Source organism: Myxocyprinus asiaticus, chromosome 38 (assembly GCF_019703515.2).
Source record: "Myxocyprinus asiaticus isolate MX2 ecotype Aquarium Trade chromosome 38, UBuf_Myxa_2, whole genome shotgun sequence".
NCBI lineage: Eukaryota > Metazoa > Chordata > Actinopteri > Cypriniformes > Catostomidae > Myxocyprinus > Myxocyprinus asiaticus.
In genome coordinates this window covers 5,948,325-5,975,676 of record NC_059381.1, presented here as the reverse complement: position 1 = coordinate 5,975,676, position 27,352 = coordinate 5,948,325, and the positions used below count along the sequence as shown (strand labels likewise).

General features: G+C 38.0%; 1 protein-coding gene across 2 annotated transcripts; it reads right to left on the bottom strand.

The window, feature by feature from the left end:
• Positions 1 to 11: 11 nt before the first annotated feature.
• Positions 12 to 25,481, bottom strand: LOC127428637 (1-acyl-sn-glycerol-3-phosphate acyltransferase alpha-like). 2 transcript variants are annotated; one of them, XM_051677107.1, is made up of 6 exons: positions 24,986 to 25,480; positions 11,521 to 11,654; positions 10,218 to 10,393; positions 9,772 to 9,867; positions 5,145 to 5,217; positions 12 to 3,268 (listed from the first exon to the last, which is right to left on the bottom strand). In XM_051677107.1, exons 1-6 carry the CDS (start codon positions 25,162 to 25,164, stop codon positions 3,111 to 3,113), a joined length of 816 nt encoding a protein of 271 aa, XP_051533067.1. In that variant the 5' UTR covers positions 25,165 to 25,480; the 3' UTR covers positions 12 to 3,110. The 2 variants fall into 2 exon arrangements, 1 of the variants encoding a protein (XP_051533067.1); XR_007895120.1 differs by having other exon boundaries at positions 3,133 to 3,268; positions 4,273 to 5,217; positions 24,986 to 25,481.
• Between the last annotated feature and the right edge of the window lie 1,871 nt (positions 25,482 to 27,352).

Here is a 27,352-nt window from a genome sequence, read left to right as displayed (position 1 = left end):
TCCTATAGGAAAAACAGAGGATTTTATTTACTCTTTTTCCTAGATCATCTTTACACAGGTCGTTTCCACATTCTACCACAATTGACAGTTTTATATATAATCATCATCTTATATGACTTTACAGATTTTACAATGGGCTTTAGCTCAGTTGTGTGTCTGGTCATCATACAAACACATTCAACACACAACGGACCACACACACACACACACTCGTACACACACACACACGAACACAAGGCTGCCCGTAATATGTTTGATAAGTTTGTTTAACAGGATCGAATAATCGGCTTTTAAAATCTTCATCGGTTTTTACATCCTTAATAGCTTTGGTGAAAATCACACAACACCTTGTACACAATTTTATGTACATTTTGTACACAGTTTTTGAACAACGCAAGTTTTTTCAGTCAGCAGGGTAAAAATTACATGGAAAAAGGCATATACAACTTAAAAAGGTTCAACAATTGCATCAATCTTTAAATTCATACTATTTGTAATAATAACAACAATTACAGGGCCTAGTTTTTCCTAGTCGAACATTCGCTTAAATCAAATTCTGAAAATGTACAATTCATTCCTCTTAAATAAAGGTTGTACATATTAAAGGAAGTTATACATTCTTAACAAATAATAAGAACGGCAACTTCAAGTATTAAATATCATATTCAACAATGCAACGCAATTAAAAATGTCTTTGAAAGTCATTGTTAACATTTAAATTAATTTACTGCCATACGTTGTTGATCCATTCCGGTTTAATAAATAGGAGTTAAATAAGTGGTTAAATTAAATCATGTACGACGTTTTCAAATAACCTAATTTTCATTTGTGGTTCGTTTGGTATCACAAATATAAAACAAAAGGAATCCTATATTCAGTCACTCTGAAAGCTGAAAGTTGTTTTTCTTGGTAAAACGTTTGTACATTTTGATACAGTAGGTAGTAAATGCAATCGACAGTTTAAAGGAATATTCCGCGTTCAAGTTGAGCTCAATCAACAGCATTTGTGGCATAATGTCGATTACCACAAAAAATATTTTCAACTCATCCCTCCTTTTCTTTAAAAAAAAAGCACAAATCTGGGTTACACTAAGGCACTTACTATAGAAGTGAATGGGGCTAATCCGTAAACATTTAGACGTTATCCAGATGCATAGACGTTGAAGTTATATGCAATTTTACACCTTTTTTTGCCACGATGATGTAACGCCTAAAAACCATAAAACGTAAACAATGCGTGTTAACACGAATTTAGTGTGATAAAATTGCTTACTAACTTTTTCTGTGTAAAGTTATATCCAATTTTATAACTTCGTTGCCATGACAACGTAACGCCATAAACCCTGTAATCCTGGTAAATGAAGATTTAAACTTCACAGCTCAAATAAAACACACGTTTTAACAGGATTAATGTAAGTGCTTTTATAAAAATTATAGCTTCACATTTCTGCCTTTAAACCCTCCATTCACTTCCACTGTAAGTGCTTCACTGTAACCCAGTTTTGTGCTTTTTTTTTTAAGAAAACGAGGGACGAGTCAAAATAATTGTATGCTGTAATTAACGTTATGACACAAATGCTGTCGATTGAGCTTAACTTTTATTTAAACCGGAATGTTCCTTTAAGTCGCTTACAGACAGGCGTTGAAAACTCAACCTGATCCAAGAACATGTGGGTACTCTCTACAGCAGGGTAGAAGCACTTTAAATGCTTACATTTTTATATCTCACAAATCTTACAGAAACCTTAACATTTTACGTTATAATAATACTTTCTAGGGATAATTTTAAAGCAGGTATTTGATTATCAAAAAATAAAAACCTTTGTGAAGAAAAAGCTGGTTTTGATGCTAAAGTTTGGTGAAAATATTGTGTATTTGTAAAATATTGTTTACCCCAAAGTTTTTGCATATTTTGTATAGAGTACATTTTTAGATTTCGAGTAAAAAAAAAAGAAGAAATGCTTCTAAACTTTGAATAATAACTCTTAATCTCTTAAAAGCAATATGTCTTTTTGTTAAATCGGCCAGTTAGATAATGCCATACTTTAGATAATGTGTTAGATAAAATACGTACTGATCATTGGTCAAAATTTCAAATGCTTTAGCCTCAAAAAAAGAAATATGAAAGTAAAAGAGCAAAGCACCAAACAAATGCTAATCAAACAATCCTGATCACAGATCATTAATCAACAGTGTTTTTCACAATTGTCAACCATTACACAGCCAATGGCTGAGACACTTTGGACACATGGCACAGGAAAGAAGTTGCACTTAGAAATAGTGGCAACAGTTCGCTATGAACTAACCTTTCGACACTTTTAGGAGAAGTAGATTTAAGGAAAAAGAACTAATGACAATAGGAGCACAAAATCTTCATATTTTCCTTTGTTGTTTAAGTTACAACACAGAAAGCTTTTCTCTGGAGTGTCTGTTAAATGCTGCATCAGATTTCAAACGTATTTTTGGTCAATCATTTCCCTTTAAATCCAGAATGTTATTGAAAACAATAAAAGGGCATCTCTGAGCATTTCCACTGCATTGAGTTGCGGGAAAAATACACGGATAACCAATAAAAACTTCCGTACAAACAAAAAAACTTGTAAAGATCAAGAAATAAAACAAACCCAGGTGTTTGTCAGCGATTTTCCATATCGCAAGAGAAAAGTGACCTACAAAACAAACGACTTCTTGAAGATTTGTGAAAGAAAGAAAAAAGAAAAAAGGCATGCAAGTAGAACGCAGATCCGCAATGTTCGCAGGGTGTCACTCCAAATTCAACCTGTCGCCAATTGAAGCAGTCCTAGGCGAAATCAAAGAGGAACAAAATGTTGCACCAGGCAAGGTCAAAGGTCATTGTCCAAAAAACACTTTCCACCCCTGGAGTCCAACAGGAGATCGAAACTAGGCTATGATGACATCTGCTGCATGTGTTCAAGTGAATGCGTGTGTATGTAGTTGTGTTTTTTGTGTATTTGGACATGTAATCCTGCTTCACGTCGGAGAGGATACCAAAGCACCTGGTTGTCATGGTTACCGTCACCACGACGACGATGATGATGGCGTTTCAAGCCATCCTAGTTGTCATGGCAATGAATAGGATGTAAAAGCGTTCAGTGACTGGACGGCCCGTTACTCTGGGGGGCTTGGCCAGATATCTCCTGGAAGGCGGAACGCATGATGGCGTGTGATTGGTCGGAGAGTGATGTTACATCATCTGCTGTCAATCCCTTTGTCTCAATCTTTGGAAGGATTTTAAGAGTGATTTTTCCTGTTAGAGCAAAAATGTTTGTTACAGACATAATCATCATTATTAACTTATCAACATGCTCTAGTTCCACAAAAGATCCTATAAGTGCTTTTCATAGTGCTTTTAAAGAAATAGTTCACCCCAAAATTAAAGTTCTCTCATCATTTACTCACCCACATGCCATTCCAGTTATTCTGCTGAACATACAATGCAAGTCAACCGAACTTTGTAGCTCAAAAAAGCACACAAAGGCAGCAAAAAAGTAATCCACACAACTCCAGTGGTTAAATCCATGTCTTCAGAAGCTATATGATAGGTGTGGGTGAGAAACAAATACATTTTTAAGTCCTTTTTTTACTATAAATCTCAACTTTCAAACAGCCCTCCTAAGCACTCCTCTCTTTTAAGAGTTCTTCTTTTATTTTTGGCAATTCACATTCTTCGTAAATATCACCACCTACTGGGAAGGATAATTTATAGTAAAAAAGGACTTAAATGTTGATCTGTTTCTCACCCACACCTATCATATCACTTCTAAAGATATGGATTTAACCACTGGAGTTGTATGGATTACTTTTATGCTGCCTTTATGTGCTTTTTTGAACTTCAAAGTTTTACACCCTGCTGACTTGCATTGTTTGGACCTAAAAAGCTGAGATATTCTTCTAAAAATCTTTGTGTTCTGCAGAGGGGCAGCGGTTAAGGCTCTGGGTTACTGATCAGAAGGGCGGGGGTTCAAGCCCCAGCACTGCCAAGATGCCACTGTTGGGCCCTTGAGCAAGGCCCTTGACCCTATCTGCTCCAGGGGTGCCATATCATGGCTGACCCTGCACTCTGACCCCAGCTTAGCAGGGATATGTGAAAAAAAAAAAGAATTTCACTGTATATGTGCAAATGTATAATGTGTGATAAATGAATATAATTAGAAGAAAGTCATACACATATGGGGTGGCATGAGAGTAATTAATGATGAGAGAATTTTAATAATGAAATAAAAATAAACAAATCTGTCATTATTTACTCACCATCATGATGTTCCAAAAAGGAGTCACTTTCTTTCTTATGAGCAACTCAACAGAGTGCAACAGTGCCTGTCCACTCAGCCATCTGGGTTCCAGAATGTTTTTCCCATTCATATTTCCCATAAGGATTCCATAAAAGTACTTTATAATAGTATTCTAAGCCTAGAACATGACCAACCATCTCCAAGGTGAATCACATCATAACAAACTTTTATTTGAAGCAAAAAATTATTTGAAAATTGGCCAAAGAGTCAAAGGTACAAGACTGTGTACTTAACCTCTTTAATGAGGGAATGAACTACAATTCTTTGAAGTATTCGAATTAAAAACGATGGAAATATATATAAAAAAATATTGATTTAAATTTGTTTATTATAAGTATAGAAAGAATATATTCTGAGTTTATTGCAAAATATTCAGATATATACAAACATTTATATAGATTGAGAGTGTTGGGTGATCGACATAATTGCATCATTCGCAGTGCATCATGGAAGTGGGCGGTCACTGCAGAGCTCTTTTGCTGCACTTTGTTTGATGCAGTTATTTGATTGGTGGATCTTTCTTTGCTTGACAATGGGCAGTGTAATTCTTGAGGAGAAATTCCTCTGTTCAACACAATTTTTCTAAATGACGTTGAACATGGATGGACACTGGTTAAATAGAATTGTCTTCAACAGAGGCATATACCATCAATAAACAACCTCTGAGCTCACGGTAGGTATGTTTTTAAAGGTTTATTGTTTAAAAAAAAAGCAATTATCCTAAGGAATTTTTTTTTTTTTCATGGGATTTGATACTGTTGTGCTCTATAAGAATTTCTGAATTAAATTTTTGGGTGAGCTATTCCTTTGATTTACACAAATGTGCGTTACCTGATTTGAACTCTTTCTCTTTTCGTAAGTAGAAGTTACTGTAGGAGGAGAACACAATGGGTATGATAGGAACCTGAGAGAGAAAGAAAGAGAGACAGAGAGAGGGAGTTTGGTCAAGGTCCATGTACATTGTAGCATTAATTCAGCAGGGATTAGAAACACTCTCATACATGCACAAATATGCTCATACACACAGACTGAGCTCTCTTTCCAGACTAATAATAGGTCCCGAGCAGTATTCAGTTCGCATGAGGACACAGCTGAACAATGCACAAACTGAGTAGGATGAGCTTCAAACCAAAGTTTAATACTTAGGATTAGGAGTTTGTTCCATTCTCTAACCATAAGTATGAGCAATAATAATACTGACGCTTGCTTTAGCAAACAACACAAACTAGTTCTCAATCCCTCGTCGAAGTACAAAATTACATTATGTAGCACATGGTGTATCTGTATAATTCAAAAATGCAGAACGGAGAAATAAAGGCAAAGTTATCATATTATTCACAAACACTCACACTCTACTTTTGCCTCAACAAAAGAGAAACATCAGGGATCCCTTACTCTGGCCTAGATTAAGTGATGTCTGTCTGCCTTAACTCAGAACCTCATCTGGTTTTGATTATGTTGGCCTGGAATTTCTGATGCCTATCCTGTTGTGTAATGTTATCTGGCTGAACATCAGCATGCATTATCACTCACGCGACTCATATTACTATGTTTTGACCTTAGAAAGCACCTACACACAAATTCACAGCCACATAAATGCATACATTCTAAAATATTATTTGACACACTCCTGCTGCCTCATATGAACTTTTTGCGTTTCTAATTCATTCAACCTGTGCATTCCAAACCTTACATTACACAGAATACACACACACTACATCTCCCAGGGGCTTTGCTGTCATAACCCTGCCATATATTTCCTCTCACTTTGTCTCTTTGTGAGGACATCTGGATTTCAAAATTGGTCTCTAATATTTGGCTGTCCACACAAAGCAAGATTTAATAAGCTAAATATTTGTGAATATTTAGAATTATTTTCAAGTGACTACAAACCACTTGATGCAGCATTTTAGTTTCAATTGTGGAAGATGTCAAATTAACAGAGTAATTCCATACCAGGGGAAAAAATTACCCATGAGAAATTGTATTTATATTATATTATACAAGTATTTAAGTAAGCATTCAGAAATGTAAAAAAGTAATTCAACATACCGTAAAACTACAGTGGAAAGAAAAATTATGTGAACCCTTTGGAATTACCTTCATTTACAGTATGTATAAATTTGTCTTAAAATCTGGTTTGATCTTCAGCTAAGTTACAATAATGAACAAACACAATCGGTTTTAACTAATAACACACAAATTATTGTATTGTTCTTGTACATATTGAATAGATCATTCAAACATTCACAGTGTTGGTTGGACAAAGTATGTGAAACCCTAGGCTTATGACGTCAACTAAAGCTAATTAGAGTCAGGAGTTGGCAAACCTGGCATCCAATTAATGAAACGAGATTGGAGGTGTGGGTTAGAGCTACTTTGACTAATAAAAAGCACTCAAACATTTTGAGTTTGCTATTCACAAGAAGAATCTGCTGACGTCGACCATGTCTTGCAAAAAAGATATCTCAGATGACCTACGATCAAGATTTGTTACTTTGCATAAAGCTGGAAAGGGTTACGAAGTTATCTCGAAGAGCTTAGGTATTCATCTGCCTACAGTTAGACAAATTGTCTATAAAATGGAGATGATTTAGTTCTGTGGCTACTCTCGCTAGAAGTGGCCATCCAGCCAAGATGACTCAAAAGGCACACCGCAGAATGCTCAATGATGTAAAAAAAAAAACAAGAGTTACAGCTTGAAGGATTCAATGGAACTGGTTAACATCTCTGTTCATGAATCTATTACACAGAAAACATTAAACAGGCTAGAGTTCATGGCAGGACACCATGAAGGAAGCCGCTGCTTTCCAACAAAAACATTGTTGCACACCTGTAGATTGCCAAAGACCACCTTGACACTCCACATCGCAACTGGGAAAATGTTTTTTGGACTGATGAAACGAGGGTTGAATTGTTTAAAACAAAACACGCACTGAGTAGCTCACTGGTAAAAGACACTGGCTGCCACCCCTGGAGTTCGCTAAGGCGTGCTGAGTGACTCCAGCCAAGTCTCCTAAGCAAGCAAATCGGCCCGGTTGCTAGGGAGGGTAGAGTCACATGGGGTAACCTCCTCGTGATCGCTATAATGTGGTTCGTTCTCGGTGGGGCACGTGGTGAGTTGAGCGTGGTTGCCGCGGTGGATGGTGTGAAGCCTCCACAAACGCTATGTCTCAGTGGCAATGCGCTCAACAAGCCACGTGGGTTGACGATCTCAGACGCGGAGGCAACTGGGATTTGTCCTCCGCCACCCGGACTGAGGCGAATCACTACACGACCACGAGGACTTAAAAGCACATTGGGAATTGGGCATTCCAAATTGGGAGAAAAAGGGGAAAAATCCAACAAAAAAAAAATAATATAAAAAATAAAACAAAATAAAACAAAACACGCAGCACTACGTATGGCGTAAAAAGGGCACTGCATGAAAAATCATCCCAACGGTGAAGTACGGTGGAGGGAGCATCATGATTTGGGTCTGCTTTGGGACTTGGGCTGCCATCATCAAGGGAAAAATGAATTCCCAAGTTTATCAAGATATCCTACAGGATAATGTCAGGGTGGCTGTGTGCCAGCTGAAGCTCAGTTGAAGTTAAGTGATGCAGTAGGACAATGACCCTAAACATCAAAGTAAATCCACTACAGAATGACTTAACAAAAAAGAAAATCCAACTTTTGGAGTGGCCCAATCAGAGCCCAGACCTCAACCCAATAGAGATGCAGTTGAATGACCTCAAGAGAGCCGTTCACACTAGACATGCTAAGAATATGGCTGAGCTGAAGCAGTTCTGTAAGGATAAACGGTCCAAAATTCCTTCTGAATGCAGCTAATGGAAATGCTTGGTTGATGTTATTGCTGCCAAATTAGGATCGACAAGTATTAAATCCATGGGTTCACTTACTTTATCCACAGCACTGTGAATGTTTAATGGGATGTGTTCAATAAATACATGTAAGATTATAACTGTTTGTGTGTTGTTAGTTGTTATATTGTGACTTTGATGGAGATGAGATCACATTTTAATGCTGACTAATTAATGCAGAAAAAACAGCTAATTCCAAAGGGTTCATATAATTTTTCTTGCCACTGTACATAATTACTTCTACACTGAATGATTACAATGACATTAATTCATTTTAAACAAATTAAAGCTATCCAGGAAAGAGCAATGAGTGGATTTCTTGTTTTGTTGTTGTTTAATTAATTTATTAATGACATACAGTACTATCAGCAAGTCTATTAGACTGGATTTACACCTTAAGTCCTTATTTTTTTTATATACAAATCCCATTTTTACATTCACTTTAAACATAAATGACTTTGATTACGTTAATACCTTACCAAGACGGGCATTTTTACTGAATTTTGAAAGTGTATTTGACCATTTAGGTGCGTTGGGTTAGGTTAGGTAACCCTAATCCGCATTACCGCAATTGAATCAAACGGAGTCGAATCTTTGCATTGTTTAGTAAAGACACATTATAGAGTGTAATTGTTAGTTACTTAATGTTAACGTACACAACCTCATTAAAAGGTGTTACTGTCAACATTATTATTTATCTTTTGAAATAAAGTGTGTATGTATTCAGTGGCTTATTAGTTTTGCTGTGGTATCAAGAACTGCAGTGTTTCACTGCGTCTCCTGAAATGTTGGTGTCGTGACAACCCTAGATCAGATCACATTATGACCACTTATACAGCCCACCAATCACGCTAAGGCATTCAGCAGTAGGAACGGCCACTACGACCAACAGTCCATTTACATTGTCACCCTCAGCAATTAAAAGTCCATGACTAGAACATAACACTCAAACGTTATAAAATCAGGCACAAAGGCATTCTATTTTCAGATAAATACAAAGCCTATACAACTAAACAGGAAGCTATTTGAACCACCAAACCATGCCATGCATGTCTACGATTGCTCCAATTCAAATACAATCTAAACCACTAACACAATTTGTTTTATACTCTGGGTGGGCTGGTTTAAAACTTTATTCACTAGCCTCCAGCAGGGGGAAAAAAACGCTTCATGTGACTTTGGGGAAATCAAATGAGATTACATAAAGAGCAAATGCTGTTTCAAATGGGTGAAAGTTTCTGTATCGACACAACACAGAATGTATACGCTGAACAACATAAAGGAACAACAGCGGCCTCTGTTGTTCAAGGTAACGCACTGCACCACATGTGTAAAGTCAGACTACCTTACAAACCCTGTCCTTTGACACAAGTTTAATGGGTTAATAAGGGACCTTTAAATTCAGACTTGTCCAGGTGGTGATAGTGGCTGGCAAGGTAAATTACTGAAACAATAAACTTTGTACCTATAGGTCAAGTGCAAGTTAGGGAATCCAAGAAGTTGTTATCTGTTATCATTTAAAGACACAACACACTATTTATCTCTTTTTGGGAAAGTGTTGTAGTGCAGGTGATTTAATCACCTGTGAGACTTACCTGTGCTTGTACAGCCAGATGAAACGCTCCCTTTTTAAAGGGCAAAAGGTTGTCTTTCTGATTTCGTGTGCCTTCTGGAAACACCCACAAGCGGATCTAGAGAAAGAGAGTGTGCAACGGAAACACAAAATGCCACAAGTTTAACCAATGTTTTATAATTCAACTAGATTTGCATTAGCTGAAGAAAAGTTCTTGCAAAGAAACAATCAAAGAGTATTGTTAAAATGATTGTAATGATAAAATTTGTATTGCCAAATATACTGTAATTGTCAAAAACAATTCTGACTTGTCCAATGACTAAAAGGACTGTTTAGACAACTTTATAGCTCAAATATCATTTTAATTATAGCACTTAAATAAAAATATGAGCATTTCTGCTTTTAAACCTGTACAACTTCCATTGTACCCCATAAACTTTCATTATAAGCGCATACGTGTAGACAGACCTGGTCAGTCAGCATGGTTTTCGCAGCGTCACTCATGACATTTTTGGCATCGCTGGTCTTTTTGCGGTTGATAAATACGATTCCTCCCAGCCAACAGATCATGCCAACCGTTCCTGCCCAGATCAGCTCCTTCTTGGCGATCATCGTACAGCGGTCTGGCAGAACCTCCATTACGCCTGCAAAGAGAATCAGTACATTAACATAGAATTGGTTTTGTTCTTACATATCATTGAAAAAAGGTATTTTGATATAAGAGTGTTTGATATACTATGTATATCATCAATCTGTGAATAAATATGTAATGCATTGATTACAGAATTTAATGATCAAATATTTTGGTAACACTTTACAACAAGGTTTTATTAGTTAACATTGGTAAACTAACCAATGAACAAAAACACCCACCCCCCCCCCCAGCATTTATTAATCTTTGTTCATGTTAATTTAGGACAATAGAATGGTTCATTGTTAGTTCATGTTCATTCATAATGCATTAACTAATGTTAACATATATATCTTTAAAAAAAATTTTTTTAAATGCATTAGTATATTTAGAAATTAAAGGAATGTTTTACCACAACATTTTAATTCTCTCATTTTTACTCACCCTCATGCCATCCCGGATGTGTATGACTTTCTTTCTTCTGCAGAACACAAATTAAGATTTTTAGAAGAATATCTCAGCTCTGTGGGTCCAAGCAATACAAGTGAATGGTGACCAAAACTTTGAAGCTCCATAAAGCATATAAAGGTAGCATAAAAGTAATCCATAAAACAGTGGTTTAATCCATGTCTTCTGAAGCGATCTAATCGGTTTTGTGTGAGAACAGACCAAAATATAACTCTTTTTTTCACTTTACATCTTGCCATTGCAGACTCTCGGCACGATAATTTCAAGCTCGATTACACTTTCTAGTGCTTGACGCATGCGCAGAGCACTAGATGGTGCTAGGAAACTGATTAGATCACTTCAGAAGACATGGATTAAACCACTGGAGTCGTATGGATTACTTTTATGCTGCCTTTAAGTAATTTTTGGAGCTTCAAAGTTCTGGCCACCATTCGCTTGCATTGTACGGACCTACATAGCTGAGATATACTTCTAAAATCTTTGTTTGTGTTCTGCAGAAGAAAGAAAGTCATACACATCTGGGATGGCATGAGGATGAGTAAACGATAAGAGAATTTTCACTTTTGGGTGAACTATCCCATTAAGAAAGTCTAGTCATGCAGTTTGATTTACTCATGATCATATGAGCAGGTCAAGCCCTGCTTGTGGGTGTAGGTTTGTGCATTCATTCACCTAACACGTCGAGTGATGATTGGTGGTTGGAGATGATGACATACGGTCCGTCTGTCTGTAGATGTTGCCAACCGCTAACTTCATAGCGCAAACCCAGGAAGTACTTCACATGACGCACCATGAAGCGGATGACTCTACGAGAAAATCAAAAACATCAGTTCAATTATGAGAGTTATAAAACTCAGATACCACATTCATCAGCCAAAAGTGTAATGTACATGGATATTTTTTCAGCTATTTCAATTTTCAATTTTGGGTGAACTATCCCTTTAAGACACAGTAAAGTGCAATCAGTGCAACAACATCCCTAGCTGACATGACTCCTAAACGTTTTAAAAGTCCAAAAGAAGAAATAATGTATTGTTCTCTGCTAGTATTTGATGTTGACAGTGTGACAGAGATTAAAGATACAGCATCAGTTAGACCTTTGAACATGTAAGGCCTTCATATCGGTATTCTGAATATGTAAAGCAAACACGGGCAAAAGACAACAATGGTTGCACAATACCACAGATGAAGATCAAAACTGTGCCTCAACAGATCTTTCATTCACACCCTTCAGGATTACTGAGAAAATGATTCAGACTGCTGTTAAACTGTGAGACAGAACCATTAATGTGGTTTACAATGAATCATTTTTAAATATTTAGTAAGAGCTGTGGGTGTTCTGTGTTGAACTTACAATGACCGGATCAACAAAAACATACAGAGATACAGACAGTGGGTTTGCAGGATGACACCGATACACAGACACTGTGAGGTTACTGTGGAGAAACCATGATATTCTGATCCTTTTATAAGACTTGGATCCCTTCTACTATGTAAGTTTGTCATTTTTTTCCCACCCTTATCGTCCAAAGTCCAAACACTTCGAAAAGTAATAGCACACTTCTCCACAAAAAGCAGTATGATTTGAGGTATCATTCATGTCCGTAGCACAAATGGGGCAAAGCAAATTATGCCTTGAAATTTACTACTGAGGGTTAGGGGGATTATCAAAGCAACATTAAACATGCACATTAAATTGCTAATTTAATTTAATGGAGAAATTTGCTCTGGTTTTCTTGAACATCAATACAAAAATAAATGCATGCCTGTTTTCTGAGTTTACATAGACAGTACTTTCAACAAGTCATTGATTGACATGAACCTTTGCTCTTATCACACATCAGTAGTAATCATTGTAAAATTACCCTGAGGGTTGAAGTTTTGACATCCAGCCTAAGAAACAATAAACAGCTAATTTTACAGCTAATTTTCCCACTTTTAGTAGTTACTGCTTTTCATTTTGTAATGTAGAGTAATATGATTTTTTAGACAAGATATTTCTGAGTCTTTTTCATTTCAATAAATTTGGAGTAGGCCAATGTTGCTAATGCTAATGCTGAAATTTTGCGTCAACAATTTTGTGTCAACAACAAGCAACTGAGTCTGGCTAGCATAAACTAGATTATGAACCGAACTGGTTTAGATTGAACTAGTTTAGCCTATTTTTATTAACTTTGTTGACACTTTTGAATATATGCTTTATGAACTCAAAAAAATCTTACTATTAAGGCACACTAACAAAAACGTGAGTTTCATTAAGAAAATAAACCATAGCTTTACTACAGTAACAATAGTAACAACAAAATATTACAGCATTACCGTGGTAAAACCAAGATTAATTGTATCAAAACTAGCAGCTGACCAATATACACTGGCGGCCAAAAATTTGGAATAATGTACAGATTTTGCTGTTTCGGAAGGAAATTGGTACATTAATTCACCAAAGTGGCATTCGACTGATCACAAAGTATAGTCAGGACATTACTGATGTAAAAAACAGCACCATCACTATTTGAAAAAGTCATTTTTGATCAAATCTAGACAGGCCCCATTTCCAGCAGCCATCACTTTATCCAACACCTTATCCTTGAGTAATCATGCTAAATTGCTAATTTGGTACTAGAAAATCACTTGCCATTATATCAAACACTGCTGAAAGCTATTTGGTTTGTTAAATGAAGCTTAACATTGTCTTTGTGTTTGTGTTTGTTTTTGAGTTGCCACAGTATGCAATAGATTGGCATGTCTTAAGGTCAATATTAGGACAAAAATGGCAAAAAAGAAACAGCTTTCTCTAGAAACTCATCAGTCAGTCACTGTTTTGAGGAATGAAGGCTATACAATGCTTGAAATTGCCAAAAAACTGAAGATTCCATACAAAGGTGTACACTACAGTCTTCAAAGACAAAGGACAACTGGCTCTAACAAGGACAGAAAGAGATGTGGAAGGCCAGATGTACAACTTAACAAGAGGATAAGTACATCAGAGTCTCTAGTTTGAGAAATAGACGCCTCACATGTCCTCAGCTGACAGCTTCATTGAATTCTACCCGCTCAACACCAGTTTCATGTACAACAGTAAAGAGAAGACTCAGGGGTGCAGGCCTTTTGGGAAGAACTGCGAAGAAAAAGCCACTTTTGAAACAGAAAAACAAAAAGAAAAGGTTAGAGTGGGCAAAGAAACACAGACATTGGACAACAGATAATTGGAAAAGTGTTATGGATCTTAACCCCATTGAGCTTTTGTGGGATCAGCTAGACTGTAAGGTGCGTGAGAAGTGCCCGACAAGACAGCCACATCTATGGCAGGTGCTACAGGAAGCGTGGGGTGAAATGTCACCTGAGTATCTGGACAAACTGACAGCTAGAATGCCAAGAATCTGCAAAGCTGTCATTGCTGCACATGGAGGATTTTTTGATGAGAACTCTTTGAAGTAGTTTAAGAAGTTCTGAACATTTTTTTCCAATTGTAATAGTAATTCTTCACGTTATTAATGTCCTGACTATACATTGTGATCAGTTGAATGCCACTTTGGTGAATAAAAGTACCAATTTCTTTCCATAAGAGCAAAATCTGTAAATTATTCCAAACTTTCATATCTTGGCGCTCCATCATTAGTCATATTGCAGCACATTTGACAAAAAGGGGGAAAAAATGCCCCTGCAAAGAGTCCTTGTTATTTTATTAATAACATCTGATAGCCTATAGGCCTACTTCCAAATACATACATGATACATTGCGATCTTCATTCGAATTTCCGCTGAACATATTTTGTTTTGTGTCGTCCGTTGTGCAGAGTCAGTGGAGGATGCTCGAGCCATAAACGCTCACAAACAGGCACTTGCTTCTCACGCTTCGCAGCAGTTCGGTGTCGTGCTCACACGCTAAATCACATGACCATTCGGTCCTTCTGTTCAAAATATACTGTCCTAGTAAGTAACACTGTCACTCTCTGTGCTATGGCCTACTTCCCTGCCCATCGGTTCATCTCACTTATGCATCTGTCTGTGTGAAAAGCCTCCTCAACAGCTAGAGGCCAAAAGGAGGGAGGGATATTTTTTTATTTATTAAGTTAATCAGGTATGAGAGAACACAAAATATGATGTAACCAAATGCTGCAATGTAGTTAATAATAATATTAACAAAAATAATATCTGGATAAATAGATTTGATGTAAAATAAAACATTATTATTGATACAATAGTAATTTTACATTAACCACTTTTAGTGATTGAATCAAATCTCTGACTATTGTTCATTGTGAAATGTTAATTTTTGCATTGTTTTATTCAATTGGCATGAAGGAATTGCTAAATTATTTTAAGCTCCTCATTCCAAATCTGGAGAAATGCTGTCATCTCCTCTATGTCAGTGCATTATTTCATTATGTTAATTTAATAGCCAAAATGTTTGGAAATACAGTATGTGCATGAGAAAAAGGTTTTGTTTAGTAACAATGCACATTACGCAATTTACAGATAATGCAATTTTGTCATTATTGAAACATGCCATATTTCAAATAGAATTAATTGTTTAAATGCTAATATAAAGGATGACAGGGTCATTTTATAAAGTTAGAATAGAAAAACATTTGCCCTTGTAAAGGTAAAAAAAGCCCCTGGAAATCAAATATTGCCTCTTAATGGAAAAAGTTGATTTCTGACCCTGGTTCCATCTGACCTAAACAGAAATTGAAAAAAGTAGCCCACTGTGAGATTTAGGTGAATTTGTTGTAAAATTTTGGACGTTTTAGTGTTATGAGTCGTGTAAGGGGGGAGGAGTTCCCCCTCATTTTCAGAAATGAATTTCAGGCCCTGATGCAGATTTCTTGTTTTAAAATTAGATTTTAGATTTAATTCAGAAACCTCACCAAATTTGTGCAAACTTTTCATCCTGTGAAACTCTCATATATATTCCTCTTAAGCACGTTTTATAATAGCCTGGATCAAAACTGTCTCTCTCTGACTCACGAATGTTGCACGACGGTCAGTCCGTGACACTCCAAGCAGGCGATCCAGGCCGTGCAAACTGGAAGCATTCAGTAGGTCGCTGCTCTCACTGAATCCGCACGAGAACAACAGAGCAACTTTAAAGTAAAAGCATTTCACGTGTGCTTTAAGTAAATGCCATTTTCACTGTGCACTGTATGTTCTGTGTGTGAGAATTCGTTTCATTCTGTCTTTTTGTAAGAAAATGTGATTGCTAATGCGCACATACCATCTGTGGATGCTGGACTGGGTATGCTGTTGTCAACACGGAGGAATAAAAAAAAATACCTGCAACTATCTGCAAAATTGTTTGCCAATAACCGACAGTTCCAAAAAGCAACTATCTGCACTGATTAATCGGTAAAACCAATAAATCAGTCCACCTCTATTACTACAATGGGTAGACTAAACCGAAACCAGAAGAAACTGCTATCTACCATATAAAAACAATTATTATTTTTACATTTTGTGTGAAATTTTGAGTAAATATAATTCTAAATAAAAGTTCATTCATTCTTTAGATTATTTATTCCAATGTTATTTACTATTATATTAAATTGTGTAATATATCGGCATTATATCAGCCCATCGGCCACACCGCTCTCTGCATATCAGCATCGCCATTAAAAACCTATATTGGGGGCCTGGGTAGCTCAGCGAGTACTGACGCTGACTACCACCCCTGGAGTCGAAAGTTCGAATCCAGGGTGTGCTGAGTGACTCCAGCCAGGTCTCCTAAGCAACCAAATTGGCCCGGTTGCTAAGGAGGGTAGAGTCACATGGGGTTACCTCCTCGTGGTCTTGATTAGTGGTTCTCGCTCTCAATGGGGCGCGTGGTAAGTTGTGTGTGGATCACGGAGAATAGCATGTGCCTCCACATACTGGGAGTCTCCGCGGTGTCATGCACAACGAGCCACGTGATAAGATGCGCAGATTGACGGTCTCAGAAGCGGAGGCAACTGAGACTTGTCCTCTGCCACCCGGATTGAGATGAGTAACCGCGCCACCACGAGGACCTACTAAGTAGTGGGAATTGGGCATTCCAAATTGGGAGAAAAGGGGATACATTTTCATAGGTTGGAAATGGTATTATAATAATACTACCGGTATGTTTTTTTTCTTTTGGACACAGTACCACAATAATAGAATGGTACTCTTTGAAGTACCTTGGAATACCATGCAAATCGTGTGGTATATGAATACGATAATCATAAAATTCCATGTTATTCATCAAAGTACCTTGGTATTAACAACTGATAACATCACTTACAATGGTATTCCACAGTACTTTATTATAAGGGCAATAGACAGACACTTTATTGCTTTTGAACAATTATAATCTTGCTACGTGGTATAAAATTAATGGCAATGCAACACGCATTCTTACTAAAACAGCAATAATACGCTCTTATGTTACTAAAAAAAAAAAAACTTGAAATTAACATGACATTCTTAGAAGTACTATGGAGTAACATGGCATTACCATGCTCCATATGGTAATCAAACAGTTTCATAATATCAAGGTACCACGGTATTCTTTTTATTAATAGCTACTACATTAGTCAGATGGTGCTTTTGGTAATCGCAAATGTCAACCTGACACGTTACCCTAGTTCACATTCAGGCAAGAACGCTAGAGATTAAACCCTGCCAAACATGTCTCTTATCTTATATCTTAAATTGCATGTGTAGTTTATCAAGATCTCAGATCAGTTCATGTTCAAGGGTACTCCAGTACAAACTCCTTGCAAAAAGTACTTTCTTTTTGAAATGTTAACCTAATGACATTTGTCCTTTACACCCCCCCCACCCCCTTGCTGTATATGTGTCATCTTTCGCCCTTTTACCCAGCATGTTTGAGCATCCTTACCTCACCCCTCTGTGTGGCTCAACCAATCTTTCCTATCACACTGCTAAATGAGATAAAAGAGAGAGAGAGGGACAAAACCGTAATAGAGGAGCTGCAACAAGACACCAGTTGTCCCGTGTTTGATTCGTTAATATACCGTAGGTGTTAGGTTGCCCTCTTAAAATGGGCTCACTAGCCATGACCAAAACACTTAAGCCATCAAACTCACATAAACTGGTTTCCACATATTTAGAATGATCAGATTCCACTATCTACATTATCCGGTATGTACAGCATTTGCACACATGACAATATGGTAACACAAGAAAGTTTAGGTCAGTTTATACCAGCCCTGACACACGAGCTCACCCTCTCCGCGGCGTAATTACCGGGTAACATCGCGCCCCCACTTTCAAAGAGCAACATTACGACACTGTCCCGAACAGACCTGCTTACCTGGACAGGTTCACCTGTGAACTACAAACCCCCCCCCCCCCCCCCACACTGATGGATTGAATCACTACACAGGTGGTGTACAATATTGGTTAACTTTTGCAATAAATTGACATTTAGCCACACACACTTTCACACTATCTCTGCCTTGTACACACTATGAAAGACACTAAAGACTACTCTGCCAATCAATGCCTTCGTTGTAGCCCAGAATGAATGAACAGACTGTTATGATGACGGGCTTGTTAGCAATATTTAGAAGAACTAGAAAATGGCTAGTGTTATTCAACATGAATGTGCTTTCGAAGCAATTTAAAAGCAACACTAAATTAGTGCAGGCACTGATAGGAGCTTTTGTGCTTCTAAAAAAATGTGGTCAGACCTTAGGTCTTCAATTTTCATACCACATGGACACTATTAGTGATGGCCATACCACAAAGCTGCTTTTCATAACAGGTGATTCAAGAACTGCAGGACACACTGAACACAATGAACACCGTGCGAACTGGGTTTGAAATATTTATGAGGGCCATTTTTTGAAAATCCTTATAATAAAACCTACTTTCAAAGATGGTCTTCACTAGTAAAAATGCGTAAAGCAATATTTCGGGTTCAACACAAGTTGAGCACAATTGACAGCATTTGAGGCATATTGTTGATAAACACAAAAAAATTTTTCGACTCGTTCCTCCTTTTCTATATAAAAAAAAAAATAGAAGCAAATATTGAGGTTACAGTGAAACACTTACAATGGAAGTGAATGTGGCCAATTTTTGGAGGGTTTAAAGGCAGAAATGTGAAGCTTATAATTTTATAAAAGCACTTACATTAATTCTTGTACAAAATCGCATGTATTATTTGATCTGTAAAGTTGTTTAAATAGTAGTTTTAACGGTTGTTTTAGGGTTGGTTGACATTATAGTGTCATGGCAATGACTATAACTTTACATAGAAAAGGTTAGTAAGCGATGTTATCACAGTAAAATCATGTTAACATGCATATTGTTTATGTCTTGTGGCTATACCTTTGTAACAGTGAGTATTTTAACATTTACTGATTGGCCCCATTAACTTCCATTGTAAGTGCCTCACTGGAATCCAGATTTTTGCTTTTTTTTTTTTTTTAAGAAAAGGAAGGGTAAGTTAAAATTTATTTTTGTGGTAATCAATTTTATGCAACAAATGCTGTCGATTGAGCTTAACTTTTTGATCCCGGGAATATTTCAGGTTCAATACAAGTTACGCTTTTTTGACAGTGTGGCAGCGGGGGCTTGGTCAAGCCTTCGTCCGGAGAGAGAGAAAGCAGTAAGGGCGCTTGCACCTGAGCTAGATTATGTGTAACATCTGTCTCTAATTCCAGTGAGCATGGGGAGAGTGGCATATAAGCAGCCACGCCACCAGCAGAGGAGAGAGAAAGAGTCTGGCACAAGGAAGGCCACGGTGCTCCAGAAGCTGTTACGTTTAATCTGTTACAGTGCATCCAGAAAGTATTCACAGCGCTTCACTTTTTCCACATTTTGTTATGTTACAGCCTTATTCCAAAATGGATTAAATTCATTATTTTCCTCAAAATTCTACAAACAAAACCCCATAATGACAACGTGAAATAAGTTTGTTTGAAATCTTTGCAAATTTATTACAAATAAAAAACGAAAAAAAATCAAATGTACATAAGTATTCACAGCCTTTGCTCAATACTTTGTTGAAGCACCTTTGGCACCAATTACAGCCTAAAGTCTTTTTGAGTATGATGCTACAAGCTTGGCACACCTATTTTTGGGTAGTTTCTCCCATTCTTCTTTGCAGGACCTCTCAAGCTCCATCAGGTTGGATGGGGAGCATCAGTGCACAGCCATTTTCAGATCTCTCCAGAGATGTTCAATCGGGTTCAAGTCTGGGCTCTGGCTGGGCCACTCAAGGACATTCACAGAGTTGTCCCGTAGCCACTCCTTTGTCATCTTGGCTGTGTGCTTAGGGTCGTTGTCCTGTTGGAAGATGAACCTTCACCCCAGTCTGAGGTCCACAGCAGGTTTTCATCAAGGATGTCTCTGTACATTGCTGCATTCATCTTTCCCTCGATCCTGACTAGTCTCCCAGTTCCTGCCGCTGAAAAACATCCCCACAGCATGATGCTGCCACCACCATGCTTCACTGTAGGGATGGTATTGGCCAGGTGATGAGCGGTGCCTGGTTTCCTCCAGACATAAAGCTTGCCATTCAGGACAAAGAGTTCAATCTTTGTTTCTCATGGTCTGAGAGTCCTTCAGGTGCCTTTTGGCAAACTCCAGGCGGGCTGTCATGTGCCTTTTACTGAGGAGTGGCTTCCGTCTGGCCACTCTACCATACAGGCCTGATTGGTGGAGTGCTGCAGAGATGGTTGTTCTTCTGGAAGGTTCTCCTCTCTCCACAGAGAAATGCTGGAGCTCTGTCAGAGTGACCATCAGGTTCTTGGTCACCTCCCTGACTAAGGCCCTTCTCCCCCGATCGCTCAGTTTGGCCGGGCGGCCAGCTCTAGGAAGAGTCCTGGTGGTTCCAAACTTCTTCCATTTACGGATGATGGAGGCCACTGTGCTCACTGGGACCTTCAATGCTGCAGAAATGTTTCTGTACCCTTCCCCAGATCTGTGCCTCGATACAATCCTGTCTCGGAGGTCTACAGACAATTCCTTGGACTTCATGGCTTGGTTTGTGCTCTGACATGCACCGTTAACTGTGGGACCTTATATAGACAGGTGTGTGCCTTTCCAAATCATGTCCAATCAACTGAATTTACCACAGGTGGACTCCAGTCAAGTTGTAGAAACATCTCAAGGATGATCAGTGGAAACAGAATGCACCTGAGCTCAACTGAGTGTCATGGCAAAGGCTGTGAATATTTATGTACATGTGATTTTTTTCGTTTTTTTTATTTTTAATAAATTTGCAAAGATTTCAAACAAACTTCTTTCACGTTGTCATTATGGGGTATTGTTTGTAGAATTTTGAGGAAAATAATGAATTTAATCCATTTTGGAATAAGGCTGTAACATAACAAAATGTGGAAAAAGTGAAGCGCTGTGAATACTTTCCGGATGCACTGTATGTGTGTGAAGCTGATGTGCTTAAGTGACTATGTGCCTTTGAAGCTGATGAGTTTGTGAAGTTGTAAAGCATTGAAGTGGTCAATTAAAAGTCCTACCTGAGCCTAGAAAAACCTGCTTCCCTGTGTTCTCCTTCCCTTCTGCTGTGAATCTGTGTTACAGACAGCATTTGTGTCATGCTGTTGATTACCACTGAAAATTTCAAGTGGTCCCTCAGTTTGTGAAGAACTGTAAAATCACATTTACAATACTACACTTACAATGGAAGTCTACGAGGCAAGGCGTTCGGAGGGCTTAAAAACAGAAATGCGAAGCTCTTATTTTTGTTACAGCACTTATATTAGTCTTTCACACAAAATTTTGTTGTTATTTGTAGGGATGGAACACTACCATTTTTTCTCTTCTGATCCAATTCCGATACCTGAACTATCAGTATCGGCCGATACCGATCCTGATCTGATACCAGTGTTGTTTTTTATTAATGAGTTTAGAACATCTATAATTCACTGTGTGGAACTGATTGGGAGTAATCTTTGTGTAAAGAAACAAAAACCTCTAACAATACATTATTTCATTATAAAACAGGAAAACAAAAAACAAAAAACAATTAGAGCATGACATAAGAGCATGTGCAAAACTTTATTGTTAACTAGTCTGCAGGACGCAGCAGCGAAAATAACAGTAATTCCAGTGAAAGTCTTCAGTAGAAATAAAGCCAGCTATCTTTACACATTTTAACTTGTATCTGGGCTTGTAAATGGTTTCAGATCTCCATCTCTCTCTCTCTCTCTTATTTATTGAATTCATTTAATTAGTAATCCACTTTTTAATCACACAGTAATTTTTGGAACCCAATTTGTTTTTATTGTAATTTCTAATAATTATTATTATTATTATTATTATTATTAATTATTATTATGATTTTACTATACATTAGTAATACATTTCAGTTGTAATTTCTTAACGCTTTTATTTTGAAAGTCCACCGCTGAGCGCTCCAGGACGTCTTGTGTTTGTTTGTAGGCTAATTCACAGTAGTGTAATACACTTCTCATTCAACATCTGGTAAAATGCTTGTCTGGTGCCATTCTCAATGCATGTTATAGGCGGACCGAACTATTGATCATCTACACCTGAGATAGAGTTTGTGTGGAGCGACCACATATTGCGCTAAGCAGTGCATCACGAGCCTCTGCGCATGTTTATGTGTGTGTGTGTGTGTGTGTGTGTGTGTGTGTCAGCAGAGCAGCTCTTGTTCAGTAAAGCATGGTGCCAGAGACCAGTGGTTCTAAACCAGGGGGTCAGGACCCACTAGGGGGCCTCAGCACACTTCCAGGGGGGCCTCAAGATCTCTTAATATTATTTAAAATATGATAGGTTATTATCATTTTTATACAATTATTATAATTCAACTTACTGAAAATGCTAAAAATGTAATAACTCCCTTCAACAGCTTACTTTTTATGAAGAATATACAGTTCTAGACATTTCTGAAATCACAGGTTTTAAGGAAGTATTTTATATTAGATATATCTTATAATATAAATACATGGGTGGCCTTCGAATATTTTCTCCGACAATGGGGGGCCTTGGAGTCAAAAAGGTTGAGAACCACTGCCATAGACTACTTAGTTGTGCACGCTGACTGTATATTTCTTATTAAACACAGCCTTTTGCAATTCACAAAGCTTTCAAGAGCCTGAATAAAATGCACAAGTTAAATGGACTAATTTAATGGTGATTTGAAGGTTATTTATGTCATTCTTTGAGCTTGACAGTAATATCAATGACCAACATGCTGTATCAAATTTGGATCGGGCTCGTCGGACCGATTAGTGGCAGTTAGTGTCTAGGATTTGAAAGAGTGGATATAACTTCACACTAGTATTGGGTTAACATGTGTAGGCCTAAAGTAAAGTCTTGTGGCTATGCTTACGAAATGGCCTGTATTTGAATGTATTTTTATTCCCAGTGCAATGCCTTTCCCAATCTATTGTAAGTGCAGTGCTTACTATAAGCACCATTTTTCTATGGTAATCGACAGCATGTCACACATCTTTCATGCAACTGAACCTTACTTGAACCTTACATTGAACATTACTTTAAATGTGAAAAGTTTAGGATCATTAGTTATTCTGTAGTCATTTTAATTGTATTAAATTAAAGGGATAGTTCACCCAAAAAGGATAAGTCTCTCATCATTTATTCACCCTCGTGTCATCCCAGATGCGTATAAATGCGTATAAACACAAACGAAGATTTTTAGAAGATTTTTCAGCTCTGAAGGTCCATACAATGCAAGTGAATGGTGACCAGAACTTTGAAGCTCCAAAAATCACATAAAGCCCACATAAAAGTAATCCTTATGATTCCAGTGGAAAAATCCATATCTTCAGAGGGGACATGATAGGAAGTGGGTGAGAAACAAAGCAATATTTAAGTCCTTTCTTTCTATCAATCTCCACTTTCACATTTTGAAAGTGATAGTGGAGATTTATGTTAAAAAAGGACTTAAATATTGATCTGTTTCTCACCCACACTTATCATATCCCCTCTGAAGATAGGAACTAATCCCTGGTCACCATTCAAATGCATTGTATGGACCAACAGAGCTGAGATATTCTTCTAAACATCTTAATTTGTGTCCTGCAGAAGAAAGAAAGTCACACATCTGGGATGGCATGAGGGTGAGTAAATCATGAAAGAATTTTCATTTTTGGGTGAACTATCCCTTTAATAACAATATATAGGTCAGATGGATGTATTCTGTGTATTTATATACTCAAAGACTGTTTTTGTTTACTGTAAATGACAAGTTACTACTGCCCTGCTGTTTACATTCCAACGTTGTGTTCTAGAACGTCGTCACCATGGCAGCCACATTCTAGACCCTTTAAGGTGGTTTCAAAATGATTTTCGGCGCGAACATCGATTCTAAACGGATGTCAACGAATCCGCAATTCCATCGATCAACTGTCCAAAGTATGGGACGTACAGTACGTGACTGCTGGTTTTAATCTAGCACCATCGACCAGGACTCAAATGAACCCTGCACCAGTTGAGCCATGAAGCCAGTCCATCAAGCCCTTGTCAAAAGGACTGGGAGACCTTTGTTAAACATCAAACTGGAAATCAAGAGCGTGCATCTCTCATAAATGCTCACATTCGATCATCAGAATATAAATAAAGGGTTTGGTCGCCATCTCTGGCAATTGCACGAGACGCTAAACCAACTAGCACGCTGCTTAAACACTCACGACTGGGCTAAATGCACATACGCTAACCACATTTTCACATTGCACATTAAAGGTTAAAGCATGCAGAGCTTGATTTGTCCATCCATCACTCTAATCTCGAGTTAAATATACAATACAGGTGGCCTGAGTGTGTGCTCGCGTGAACTGAAGTTAGCGAGCTGGGTAAAGATTCACTGCCCTGATCCTAACATCTGTCCGGGGTAAACAGATGCAATGCATTCCGTTACTAAAGCATTATTATTTCAGTAAAATAACGCTTATTTGACTTGAGAAACTATCCGTTTATTCTACGCAAATTAAAAAAAAAAAAAAAAAAAGAGGCGCGAGGATATGCATTGGCATAGCAACATGTTCCGATCTCAAACATGCAACTTCATGTATAACTTGGCATGTTAGCCAGATTATGTTGTGGCACTCAGTGACCACATGCGCTGAAACCCCAGTGTCCTAAACGCAATGTATTGTACCAGAAAGGTAACTTTAGGTGACTTGCGTTGTTGACAGCTCACCTCATATTCTCAATGTCCCTGCCACCGCTTTTCAGAATGCAAATCGGTATGGCGATAACGGCCAGCAGCATCATATACGCCACATAGAAGCACTTCTTGAAATAGAAAACGAACGTGCTACTGGTCCAGAGTAGAACCGGGAGAACCAACAGCAGAGGCAGTATCCACATGGCATCCATACCCGCGACCAGCGCCTCAATCCCGGGCGACGAGAAATGACAGTTGTACAAGGCCAGCGGTGGAGTGGAGGGAAGGGGACCAACACAGAGCCAAGCCTACATTAGAGACACCACGTCAGAGTCACACACTGAAACAACTCTACCGATCCTCCCTCTTGTCGTTTACGCAATGTCAGGCGGTGGAGGGGAACGTCTATAAGATCTGGAGACTATAAGTCTATGGGTGAGCCAGACACGGGTTATCTATGCAGCCAGCGTTGCGTGGTATGTGTGTATAACCTTTGGCCATCTGCTTCTGTGAATCTGTGTTACTAGCGAAGCTCAGTTCACGAACGAATCATTCTTTTGAACCGGTTCTTTTCAATGATTCGATCGAACCGATTCGCAAAGCAATTATCTTTCAGAACTAACCATGGTAACCATAGATTACGTTACTCACATCATCAACAATTTAATAAAACTGTGATCATTTGGCATTATCACGCAATACATATTTTTTTAAACAGTTTTTCTATGTAAACATGCGCTACACGGACATCTTTGACCATACTGAGTACTGCGTCTCGCTATTTTATTTTCCAGCATCTTGCGCAAGGAGTGCTGTGTTTTTTAGGCAAGTTATGAACTTTGTGCATCCCAGATTGCATACTTCTGCACTATTCGACACTATTTTGTAGCGTAACTAGAGAGGGTAGTATGTTCACACTGAAAATGCAACAAAAATACGTGTACTACGAGTACCCGAATGATGTACTTCTTAAATAATGTAGACTGTCGAGCTGTGCCCCAAAAGATGCACTATACACTATGCATTTATGAAAATACACTATGCACTCATCCATGTAGTGTATACATTTTCAAAGTGTAGTATTGTCCCAAATGGAAAACGTAAAATTTTTTACTACACGGAAGCATTTGTCGTTTAACAGCTGCCCTTACATAAATGGAAACTATCTGCAAACTTGCCACAAATTTGCAGCAAATATACCACTTGTTATTTTCACATGCAAATGAGATTTTGATTCACTGAAAAGTAAAGCTTTGGCAACAATGGAGAGTTTGCCACAAGTTTGCCACAAAGCTCATTTGCATGTGAAAATTATCAGTGGCGAATTTGTGGCAAAACTCTCGATTTTTGTAAGGGTGATGAAAGTGACGTTTTAAATGCACAATATGTGTTGCCACTCCATATTACACTTATATCTAAAATAATGTACATATTCACACAGTGTGGGGTGATGGTAAGACATTCAACTCACATTTGTAAATTGCTGTCTTCACTTAAGTTTTGCTAGTTGCCACATTCGCCATTGTTTACCATTGTTTTGTCAGACCAACAACGCAGCCAGGTAACTCCGCCCCTTCCGCTATGTACAGCAAGCGACGAGTGATGAGTGCATGTAGTGTTCCACACACATTCCACACTCCTTTTTGACGGTTGAACAAGTATATCATCCGGGTACTCATAGCACACTTCTTTTTGTTGCATTTTCTGTTTAAACATACTACTTGCACTACTTACAATACAAAATGGCGTAGAATAGTGCAGAAGTGTGCGGTTTGGAAATGCACACTCATGCTGTCAACGGTAGTGGGAAGCCCTAAGTAGCTGAATGGGCGGAGTTACCTGGCCACGATGTGGTAACTAGCAAAACTTCTGTGAAGACAGCACTATACATATGTGAGTTGAATGCTACGAAATCACCCCACACTGTGTGAATCTGTATATGAGAAAATAAGCGTTATTTGAGATATAAGTTCAAAGCGAGTTTGGCTAACATGCTAAAGCTAGCGGCAACACGTGCATTTGAAACTTCACTTCAATCAGCTGAAAAATTGTGTTCCATTTGGGATAGTAGCCCACTACTCCTTGAAAATTCACACATTAGATGGTCGAGTGCATAGTTTAAGTGCACAGCGTATAGTGTGCTATTTGGGACACTTAAGCTTTTAAAACGCGTTTTGAAACACCTGGTTCTTTTTCTTTCATTGCGCTGCACCTTGCTATTTTAGTGCATGAATGCATTCAATCTGAACAGCCCCTTGGCTTACACTGCTTGAAAGAAATTCTGTGTTTATTTATTAAGATTTTACAGTAGTTACTAACAACATAGTCTTTATAGCAAGTCAGTCCACTGGCGGCCATCTTTGGAACACTCTCGGGAAGCTATTTCCAGTCATGAAAGTG